Below are 11,984 nucleotides of genomic sequence, written 5' to 3'. Positions count from 1 at the left end.
CAAAATGCACTTGGAATCTTTTTTTCTTTTTTTGAGAGAGAGGGTCTTCTTAGGTAGCTCAGGTTGACCCCAAATTCACTATATAGCCTAGGTTATCCTCAATTTTACCATCCTACTGCCCCAGACTCCTTAGTGCTGAGACCATAGCCATATGCCACCATGCCCTGGGCTCTAGAATGTACATTTTTAAAAACCAAGGAGGGACTGGGGGTGTAGTCAGTGACTCTTGGTTTGATGCCCAGCATAGGGAACAAAAAAAAAAAAAAAAAGGAAAGGAAAGGAAAGGAAAGGGTAAGAGAGGGAGGAAGGAAAAAGAAGGAAGGAGAAAGGAAAGGAAGGGGGAAGGGGAGGGGAGGGTAAAAAGAAGAAAAGACAAAGAACTTAGGCAAAAGCTAAAACCTCTTCTGCCCCAGGCCACTCCCACAAGTCTCTTCCACTCACTCCTGGGGGACACTGGGAAACCAGGAGCATGGCAATGGAGGCCATCTTTGGAGACTCCAAGTACAGGGCTGGATATGTACCCAGTAGTCTGGCTCCAGAAACTACGTCTTAGACACTAGGATGTGATATGTCTTCACTGGGAATCCCTGGATAATGGTTTTAGCTGGTTTGTATAAGTAGGAGCTTGCTTGGTGATTTGGAATGCCAAAGAAGGGTAAAGTCTTTATCTGTAAAGACAGAAATGCACTCGCCATGTCTTTAGTGTAGTCCTGGGGCAGAAGCCAGGACCTTGCACATGATGAGCAAGTGCCTTTCCATTGAGCTCAGCCCTATCTCGTGGGTGGGCTTCGCTGGCAATCCTTTCTCTGCTTCTAAATACCCAATGTCAAAGTCACGAGGAACCTTCAGTTGGTGCTGGGGTGGGAGCGGGCTGGGAAGGGAGGCTTGGAGGCACTTCTGTGGGTGAAATCTTATGAAAGATCGTATTTTAAATGAAGAAAGGACACAGTGAGCAGTTTCCCATGGGACTCTGCCATGCCCCAAGGGATTAGCGTGTAGCTTGAAACCAGTTGGCTTGCAGGCAAGTTCTACACAAACGCCACATTTTTATTCCTTTTCACAGCCCCGGAGAAGTGGTTTTAAAAGATCAACATCACCTCTAGCACACTGTGCCAAGGGGCCTTCTATCTAATACCCACTTCATCCCTCACATCAACCAAGGTGCCAGCTTCAGGAACTTCACCACAGACCTAGCAAATGCGTAAACAGGGCTTAAAGCTCGCGTCAATAGGACTCTCCAATGCTTATTCTTCTAGGCTCCAAGGAATGCCACACAAACAACCCACCATTTTGACCCCTATTCACTATGCCTCTCCCTGCTTCTATTCAGGGGTGTGATTTCTCAACCATCATTAAAGTTCAGCACCGGATGGGTACATCATGAGCAATATTGGTGAATTAATGATTTAGAATTCCTTCAGAGGAGGTCAGTGGTAGCCCAGAGATTTTAGCAAGTCCATGTCTAGCAGTCAGACCCTACCATCCATTTCTGGGGCTACCTAATATTAAAACAGTCATAGGCTTCTATGTGCCGTTCCTCCTATCAGTCTGGTCTGGTAATAGCCTATCTTTGATGAACTCTCTTGCCTTGCCCTTGATTGACATTTGGAAAGCACTATTTGGTCATGCCAAATAGTTCAAGAGTGAACATTCGATGGGAGCACCTAGGGTGTGGTGGGGAAGGAAGGTGGTATTTAGTGGCAGGACTTATGGTGTAGGAAGCTTCAATTCTGATTCTACACTGCTCTAAGTTTCCTGCTCTAAGTTTCCTGCTTATTCCGGATGTCCAAGACTTACCTTTCATGAGTTAATAAATAATGTATTTGAAGAAAACACTTGGGGTCCGTCGCCCCCCCCCCCCCCGCCAAGTTCCTAGAGTAAGAAATTCAAAGATAGCCATCAGTGTAATTGCACTGTTGAGATGTGCACATGTGAGGGCAATTGACAATTTCCTAGGATGTTCCTCAGGCTCAAGGGACAGCAATCCATATGCATAACATCTCTCTGGGTGAAGAATACGACACAACAGCCACCTGCAAGCACACACCCAACTCTAAGGACATGGAAGGAACTGTGTGGAAAGGACTCTAAGGAACTGTAAAGCCTCTAAGACTGCATTCATCAAACACGACACAACAAAGGAGTCCACTCTCTTCCACTGATAGCTTTTAAGGAATTTGCAAAGTCGTCACGGACCAATTCAAATTTGCCACTGGGTTCACATCATCAATTGAACTGGTCACAAGCAAGGGATATGAAAGTAAATTTCTCAGCCCTGCTAATAATACATTTTTAAAAATCCTTCCTGGGTGTTTACCTTTATTAAATGCCTTCTCCATTGGCAACATTGTCATCAAAGAATTTCTGTCAAAAAAGAAAACCATGAAGACTTCATTTCCATGTTTCCCCTGTCTGTTCATTAAGCCTTTCTAAAGGCATCGGATTGAAAACAGCCCTAAAAATACAGGCAGAATAAATAAGTGTATTTATAAAACATCGTGTTTCCAATCAATGAAAACATACTTAATTTCCATGTGAAAGAGGAAAGAAAAACAAAATTAAAAGAGGCAAAAGAAGCCCTCAAAAGCAAACAGAAAACTAAACTAATTTAGAAAAAGTGAACTGGGGCCCCAGTGGGAAAGCGCTACCCACTTGCTTATTTATTTAGGATTTATATTTGTCCTTCCCAAAAGGACTGTAGGCAACAGGGAAGCTTTGCACTCCTAGTGTCTTAATGATTGAACCCTAGCTGGAGGAACTTGTCTACAGTAAGACGCTTAAGCGTTCTGAACAGGGTAAGCTTTCTGAATTACAAACTATCGGTTTAAAAGCCTGGTCTGGACTCAGTCAGAAGATGCACCTAACCCTCAAGAGACTTGGGAACCCAGGAAGTGTGGAGGTCTGGTGGGGTGGAGACCTCCTCTTGAGGGGGAAGCTGGGGGAAGGAGGTGTGGGATGTGGAACAGTAGGGGGGAGGGGTGGACCGGGAGGGGGATAAAGTCTGAACTATAAAAAAAGGTTAAAGAATAAAAATAAAAATAAATAAAAATAAAAAGCAAGACAATTGCAATGTCCTTAGCCCAGTCGTATGGTTCTCAAGCTTGTAAGAAGATGCAAACAAGTCCTACTAATCGCCCGCACCCATACTTTTCTTTGATGTAAATCATATCAACTTTAGCATTGGGTAAAATTATTATTGAGGTGGCTAAATGATTACTATTCAGGTTCCTATAAGAGAAATGTATATATTCATTAAAAATATAGTTAAAATTAGAAGTCTCCATATAATGTTAAATATCCTATGTGCAGTCAAAAGCCAGGAAATACGAGGTTAAGGCCAAAATTCCATTCTTCTATCAACCCTAAAGCTATTCCAGACAAATAATAGTTAAGTAATTTTAGAACCCTTTCCTTACCCTTGGGTATAATTAACTGACTTAAATGCTGAGTTCCTGCCCAAATTAATGATTTGTTTTCTCAAATTATATACCTACCACTGGTCTTCTAGAACACCGCTATATATTTCAAACACACTCGACCTCACCACCATTGCTGCCAATTTTCTTCTCATTAACCGTATAAAAGTTGTTTAGAAGACACAAACCCCAAGCCCACTTTAATTTATAAATTCTTTAAGCAGGTTGTGAATGCCATTTAGATTTAATCAGGCTTCTAGAATGGTAGACTCAGTATGATGACTTTAACATACAATTAGTCATAAGATTACCCTCAAGGCAATGAGGGTAATATCTCTCTAGGGGTCACTATTATTCATTTATAGAAACAACCGAGGCATATATAAAATAAACCTGTGAATCCAAAACCTTACAAAGAACTCTTCAAAATCTGCAATACATAAAGCTACTTAAGAGTGAGCAACAACATGATTACTAAACATTCCTATCACTGAGTCTCTTCTCTCCTTCCTACCAGATCCAACTCTCTGAGGATGACTGTACCCAAAGGGCGGCACAATGGAGCACCTACCTATACAAGTGACTCAGCGAATTGTGGTGAATGCTTATACAAGAGCTAAGTACGTGCACAACTAATTGTATTGCTGTGTCTGTAATACAACGAGTCTTTTCATGGGATTAGGCAAGATGCAAATACACACACACAGAGAGAGAGAGAGAGAGAGAGAGAGCGAGAGAGAGAGAGAGAGAGAGAGAGAGAGAGAGAGAGAGAGAGAGAGAGAGAGAGAGGGAGGACCTCACTATATAGACCAGGCTGACTCCCAATTTACAGCGCTCCTCCTACCTCTGGGATTACAGATGTTAGCAACCACACCCAGCTAAAAATGTTACCCAAGTTCTTGAGATAGCAATTCCTCTACCCATGAGTGAAAGGGGTAAACTAATGTCTGCCTCAACCAGCTCAGAGAATTAGATGCAAATGAATAAAGTGGGTCAATATATGTGAAGGCCTGCCGAGAACTATACATTAACATCTTAGTAGCATAAGTTGCATGTTAAGTATATTAAATGTTCCTAGGTAGAATAAAGCAGTAGCCGATGGACAGCAGGACAGGCGTTGGCTAGGCAGCTGAGGGTCTCTATGCAGAAGAAACATAGGTAAACTGCTTGGTTTTATTCCCAACTCAGATTCGTGCTGAAATTAATTTAAAACCTCAGTTACTGGCTGATTTCAATACCCTTCAAACTTTATATGTATATGTATGTGTATATATCAATTACAAACCCATTGTTATCTCTGTAGCATCACCTCCTTTCTGCATTCCAATTCTCTGCTGGATTTTAAGTTCAGCAACTAATTTTAAACGCTATTCCTATGTACCTTCTAGATTTCCCAATAGGCTCTGGGCTTCAAGTTTCCTGTAATTTATAGTTTCTGTAAGCAAAGCCTCAGCTGTTCTTCCTGGCCACCCACACCAATTATTCCTCAAGTCAAACTCTGAGGGGGCCACTTTTACAGCCGACTTTTCTAGAAAAGAGAGAAATTGTTTCTAGTAATCATCAGGTTCTATCTTTAATTCCACCATGGGAATTATAAAATGAACAAGTAAGCTGAAAATCTCAAGAACTATTGCATCAGTGGGTCCAGGTTTGCGCTGAAGTTATCCTGAAGCTAATAATGGGCTGGTGATGTGGATGTCGGGGCTGCTGGGCAGCTAGAACTGCAGAGAGTTGGGTGGGCTTTATCTCAGAGGCCACTCAGAGCCAGGCTCACACCTCAGACTCATCTCCTCCAGCTCACAACACTTCTAACCTCATCTTGGCTTGACTAGGAGGATGCTGGAAAGGTTTCTGGCCTATGTCCTAGTGAAGCACTGAGCTCACCACACTGGCCGAGACCCTGCCGACAGGTTTACTGCTACACTACTACTCCCTTTGAGGATCTCAGATGCCTCCCATCATCCCCTGCATGTTGTCTCAAAAGAGTACTGTTACCAAGTGTGGTGGTAGCGTGCCAAGGTCTGGAGTTTCAAGTTTTGCTGCCAGGGCTTGGTGCACCGCTCTCATGCTTCAATATGGACGGAAGAGGTTGACTACACCCCAGTCTCACTATGTCAAATCAGCTTGGAAGATTAATTTCCACTTTTCAAAGGACCTTAGTTGTTAGAATCATACTCAATTCTTGTCCCTTACCATAGACATAAGGACTATGTCATTTAATGCAGACATCTGTGTGGCTAACTTCCTGTAGAAGTTAACTCTACAGGAAGTTAAGAAGCACACAGTCTCCTCATGGATTACCTAATACTGAACTGTTTCCTAACTCTCAAATCCTCTGATTTAATGTCTAGCCATGCATTTTTTAAGAACGTGCTCAGCCAAATTAATTACTAAGACCTAGTCAACTAAGGCCACCACAAGTTGACAGAATGATAAGGGCGACTTAACTTAATCAAGTCATCAGCTGTGGTGGCCTAGTATCAGCTTCCCCATTGACAGGGCAGGAGTACAACTAAGTAGTCAGGAGCATTTCCATCTGCAATGTCTTTACACGGGTAAAACTAATCCCTAGAATTCTCTGGAACTGTGCATAGGACACAGACACACACACAGACACACAGACACACACACACACACACACACACACACACACACACACAGAGAGAGAGAGAGAGAGAGAGAGAGAGAGAGCCATTAAGCACTTAAAAGGTGGCTATACGATTAGGAAATGAAAGTTGGTTAATTTAAATAATCAGAGAAGACAATGTGCTGAACAGCCCTGTCATACAAGAAGTTGCTATTAAAATTTAATATCCTAGACTAGAGGCTGGAAATGTACTTCAGTTGTACATCAGCTGAGCTCCAGGGAGCATCCAGGTTTTCAGTACCAGATTGAGACTGCTAAGGTATCTGGCTTAGTTGACTTTAAAACACACACACACACACACACACACACACACACACACACACACACACATTATTGGTTTCATTCCTTCTGGGAACCCTGTATAATACAACTGGCTTTGAGAAAGTCTCTCTGGACTGCCTTGGGTAGTCACCCAAGAGGACATCCCTGCCCAGGACAGGAGCCACAAAGGGCAGTGGGCCTCTCAGCTGGAGCCACAGCATCCTAACTGCATGCATGCCTGCCTATGAAACACCAGAAGGTAAGAGATGACATATTTCTTCATCTTTGCCCTCCCAACCTCTTCGAGTCCAGGACTCTCTACTCAGGCTTTTGGTTGGCTTCAGCTCCATTACGATCCTCGGCTTTAACTTCCTGTCCAGACAATGGTCTTTGTTCCTTCTGTCCCAGCCTCCTTGAGTTATTAAGGCAATTAAACACGTTCCCCACCCTACCACTTAACACTCCACACTCACTCCACCACCACACCCCTATGCCTGTTTTTTGGATCTTGTTTTCTTTTTTTTTTTCTTTTTCTTTTTCTTTTTGGCAACTGCATTTCCTCTGAGGCAAAGCTCTCTCTAGTCCAGAAGCCCCTCCCAGTGGACACACCCCTCCCTCGTCTGATGCCACAGCAACGTGACTGCTAAGTCCTCCAATACACAACCAACCATGGTGTTTGACTTGCTAGGCACACGATGACTCTTTTTGACCTTGCAACTGAGTCACAATTAAACCACAATTATAATAAGAAACCAAGTCTCTTTACATTTGTTCCCCAGCCTTATGTCACATTTATTAGCATCAGTGTTTCAAAGCTGTTTCTGGAACGTAGTCTCCCCTAGCTCCATGTGCTATAATGATAGAATGAAATCTATATCCATTCACTAGAATTTTACAAGAGGGCATCAAGGCACACAAAAAAGCAACGTTTTATATTATAGAGGGGTCCTTCTCTCAAATCCGCCTGCCAAACTCAGGTCTTCACTACAGGTAAAGTTGGGCTTATCAAACCAATGTCTCTGACTAATTTGCTTGACCTCAGCTTTCCTACAAAAAGTAGAGGATATAATGGTCAAAGTGATTCTGCAGGTTCGCTGAAATGCTTGCTAATCACCTGGCATGGTTAAGTGTCTGGCACATAGTCCTTCAAATGTGATCTGGGGCTGGGTATGTAGCTCAGTGATAGAGCACTTATCTAGCATGCATGGGGCTCTGGGTTCAGTCCACAGCCACAGAAAACACATACATGCAATGAATCATAACTGACTAAATGAATACTTTTGGTTACCAAATAACTTCCCAGGAACAAGAAAATGAAGATAGCAACAAAATTTACAGCAGCAGTGACCAGAAAGTGTGATTCAGGCGACTTTTATTTCATTAATTATGTCTGTATCTGGTTTCCTGCCTTGACTGCGGCTAATACAGCCCACAGTGAGCACCATGGGAATTTTATTAAGCCCTCATCACTAGCATCCTCCATTCTTAGATGGCCTTTAGTGGTGGTTCCTAAGAAGGGAGAGCAACTGGCAGCAATGGTGGTAACTGTTGTTCTTTTTCTCCGGAGTATGAAGTAGTCAAAACTGCTTTGATCGTTTATTTCCCACAGGGAGTTGTGTGGGCATGAACAGTATCTAACTTTCAATGGTGTTTACACCAGACCTCTAACTAGAAACAGCCTTAATCAGGAATTCAAAATGACTCAATCGAGTCAGGCACGAGTTGTCAGAAACTTTGTCAGAAACTCGTGCTTGAAGGGTTTCTTCCTTCAACCATCATCTTGAGCCCTCTCTAATCGCTATTGCAGGACATCCCCCAGGTCTCTTAATAAACCTCCCAGATAGGTGAAGTAAATCCAGCATTTCACGTTTTCTGGAATCTGCCACTAACCCAAATCCTGACACCAGACGCAAATGGCATCCGTGTGTACTGTTTCCAGTAGCCACGTCCAGAAGAACACCTTTAAAATAAATGCTTACTGTGATTTTCCAAGTACATTTGCTATTCGGAGGGTACATTCCAGGAAAACCTTCACTGCCAATAAATCCAGACTCTCCGGTAAGAATGCCGCCACATGTGAAAACAGGTCTGTGAAAATAAGAGAGAGAACGTTTACATTGATCTGCAGCCTAACAATCTAATGTTAATTCCAAAAAGGCATACGTGCTGATATAAACGAGTGAATGTTGTTTAATAAAATCTTTCACCAGAGAAAAGATCTGAATGCTTGCCATCTCTTAGAATATTTAAATTATAGCCCGATAACGCACTCGCCCAAATTCATCATTAAGACAGACCATATACGTGCAGCTATAGTAAAATATCCCACTCAAAAAGTTATATAAAAATTGAATGAGTTAACGGGAGAGAGTGGGAGAGGTATTGAGAGTCACTCTGGCAGAGCTGCATGGTTTAAAAGACATGGTAAAGATTAAGTTTGTCTCCAGATTTAGAGACAGGCCTTGTTTTTTCCCCTTTCTGGAAAACTTGGGTGTCTCAGCGCGCCCCGGGAAAAGGGGAGGCAGCCGCGGTTGGAGGTGATGCGGGAGTTAGCCATCCTGTAGGTGCCTCTGGCCAGGCACTAGGCTGTTAGTGAGGAGTCACTTAAAGACCGGCTCCCCAGGTTAGTCTTAGATTGGCCAAGCTGGGAGGAAAAGCGCGGGGCGGAGGAGGGCGCATATTCAAGCATATTCAAGCGCTAAAGCGCCGGCGCCCAAACCGCTGGGAGGCAAGGCAAGGGAGGGCGAGCCGCGCCACGTGGTGGCCCGGGAGCCGTAGGGCCAGCGCTCGGGGGGGGGAGCACCGCAGTCCGCGGTGGCGCTGTGCGGGTTCCCGGGCGCGGGGAAGGGAGGGCGGGGGACGTTACCTCTCTGGCGTCTGCGGCCGGGCCATCCGCGCGGTGGCCAGAAGCAGGCAGAGCGGGATGCAGGCGCTCGCGCCCCCCATGGCCGGCAGCTCACTGCAGCATCCCGCCGGGCGCCCGCAGCCAGGTACAGAGTGCGCCGCGGCCGGCAGGAGGGCGGTTTTTGAAGGCGATCCGGGCGGACTCCACGCCTAATTTCCCCAGGGGACGCGCCCTGGCAGCCGCGGGCGGCGGCTGAATGTCCCGTTTGTTCTCCAGCGGGAGGGGCCACAGCCTGTCCCCTGGGCGGCCGCAGGGGGGAAGGGAGCCCCGCCAGCGGTACCCAGGACCAGCCTTGGTTTTCCGGGGTGGGGGGTTGCCCCCAGCTGCTCTCAAGTAAAACTGCTGGGGAACCCGGCTCCTCCTTTGTGTTCTTGGAATAGCAGTCCCAAGGGGCAAGTAAAGAGATCCTTCCATAGTGGACTTCCAGCCCTTAACTCTCGCTTTAAATACACTCGCGCTTGAGCCTGTGTGCACCGGAGTGTAACAATGGCTAGAGAGATGATTTTGTGGGCAGATTTCAACATGCATTTGCAAGCAAGCGATTTGTGAGTGAATTGTTGTTAAATGTCAGATCCTCTCATCTCACCACCCACGTTAGGTTGTGAAAACGGTGTTTCTCTGCAGGCACCTCTGTTTTTTTTGAAGTTTTCCGAACGCCGGAAAAGGAAACGTTATTGATGAGTTAAGATTTATAAACTATATCCCCGAGAACGGTTCTAGCATCGAGGCTTTATTTAACTTCAGAAAAATTTCATACTTTTTTTTTTAACGTCACCAGAGAGTCCTAAAAGACCACCAAGAGCAGAATGTACTCGAGACTCATGGGAGCTACAACTTAACTTGAGGGTTTCATTAACGACGCGCCTTTTGCATTACATTCACCTTTATAAGAAGAAGAAAAAGATAAAAGAAAACAAACAAAGAAACAAAAACAAGGCAAGGCAAGACTTGTCAATACCCTAACTCCAGGGCCCGATAGCGCAGAGAATAAGAGGACTTGCCTGTGGTTCTTTCAGAGGACCCAAGTTCATTTCCAGCACCCCATATCAGTCAACTCCCTGGGACTTATTACCCTCATCTGGCTTTTTTGGGCACACACACAAATATTTTAAAGATTTAATTTCTAATAATGAACTTGTAATCTTAAGAACTTAACACTCCGGCAAGCAAATAACAATGACTACAGGCAATAACCTAAAAGTCGGAAAACCTACCAGTCGGTGGTGGTGCACGCCTTTAATCCCAGTACTTGGAAGGCAAAGGCAGGCAGGTCTTTGAGTTAAAAGCCAGGCTGGTCTACAGAGTGAGTTCCAGGACAGCAAAGGCTACACAGAGAAACCCTGTTTCAGAAACAAGCAAACAAACAAACAAACAAACAAACAAACAAAACAAAACTGGAAAACCCAAGGACCTGTCTAGGAACCAGAGTCCTCTTCAGAGTTTAGATTGCCTTAGCATTTAAAACAAGTTTTAATAGGTGTTTTGCCTACATGTATATATCTATGCACTCTGTGTGTGTGCGTGCGTGTGTGTGTGTGTGTGTGTGTGTGTGTGTGTGTGTGTGTGTGTGTGTGTGTGTTCAGTGTACACAAAGACCAGAAGAGGGTGATAAATCCCCCTGGAACTGGAGTTCCAGACAGTTGTGACCCATCTCGTGGGCGCTGCACCATCTCTCTATGCCCTCCCTAGTCCCAGCATTGGGTTTTCTGTTCTGTTTTGTTTTCATTTTTTAAAGTTGGTGGGGGGCAAGAACCTTACCAGGAATTACAACTTTAAAAAAAAAATCCCTAAATGTACCACACCCTGTACGACAGTTTTGTAAAAGGAATTACAGACTTGGCAGCAGATATTATATTCTGAAACTTACACCCACAACTAAGTAAAAATGTCTTTAGAAGAGCCAAGAAGAAAATAAGTTGTTTAGTTTATACACATTTCCAGAATGAGCTATCAGAAAACTCAAGAGTTTGTAGTTAGTTTATTACAAAGTCACAGTTTGGAGTTATATGGTGAAAACATTGCTCTTTTTTTTTTTTTTTTTTTTTTTTTTTTTTTGCCTAGTAATACTCTGGAGTTTTCATGCCTGAAAATACTTCCCCTGTAGGATTTTAAAATATAAAACAGTATTAACCATGAATAAATAGAAAACTGCTTGAGTGTAATTATGCAGCAGTGTTTTCTTTTCTTAATTTACAGATCAATGCCTGTGTTTGTTTCCTCACTGGAAAGTAAAAGGTTCTAACATGGGTCAGTCTGTTGTTGCTGACACTCATAAGAAAGACATTGATCTTACCATGTGATTTTAAAAGTTTATTAAGAACCATGTTGTTTGCTCTTTAAAAACACATATTTGACCTGGAACTACAGTTCTGACCAAAATTATAAACCGTAAATGTCCTGAGATGTTTAATGTGTTAAATTTGAGATAGACTCAAGGGACCTCTGAAGGAGTGTGTACACGTCACATGCGTGAGATCGGTTTCTGGTGTTTTATGAAGCAGAGTTGGGGTAAGAAGCTACAGGACAGCAGGCAGTAGTAGCTAAAGGGAGCTGCTGAGAGACAACAGTCTTGTGGGTAGGTCATCTGAAGGATAGCGGAGTGGAGGGGCCAGGAGTCCTCCTTCTCAAAGGATGAGTTACCCTTGCCTGGCTGTGCAAAGAGTCATGGGAACATGAACAAAATCACCCGTGAACTGACCACTTGCAAGCGTAGCATGGGCTCTGTAGGGTATTGGCATCAAGTGGGCCATTGTGT

At 44.0% G+C, this 11,984-nt stretch overlaps 1 protein-coding gene across 1 annotated transcript in view; it reads right to left on the bottom strand.

The window, feature by feature from the left end:
• Window positions 1-9,436, bottom strand: part of Pcolce2 (procollagen C-endopeptidase enhancer 2) — a 57,924-nt gene extending 48,488 nt beyond the window's left edge. Inside the window, exons 1-2 of the mRNA NM_029620.2 lie at window positions 9,191-9,436; window positions 8,304-8,412 (exon numbers count right to left, since the gene is read on the bottom strand). Of these exons, the coding sequence (NP_083896.1) occupies window positions 8,304-8,412; window positions 9,191-9,270 (189 nt within the window). The 5' untranslated portion in view covers window positions 9,271-9,436. The remainder of the gene's footprint in view (window positions 1-8,303; window positions 8,413-9,190) is intronic.
• Window positions 9,437-11,984: the final 2,548 nt, after the last annotated feature.

This window comes from Mus musculus, chromosome 9, assembly GCF_000001635.26.
Source record: "Mus musculus strain C57BL/6J chromosome 9, GRCm38.p6 C57BL/6J".
NCBI lineage: Eukaryota > Metazoa > Chordata > Mammalia > Rodentia > Muridae > Mus > Mus musculus.
Note: the sequence above shows the minus strand (reverse complement) of the source record. Positions and strands in the feature narration are given on the sequence as shown.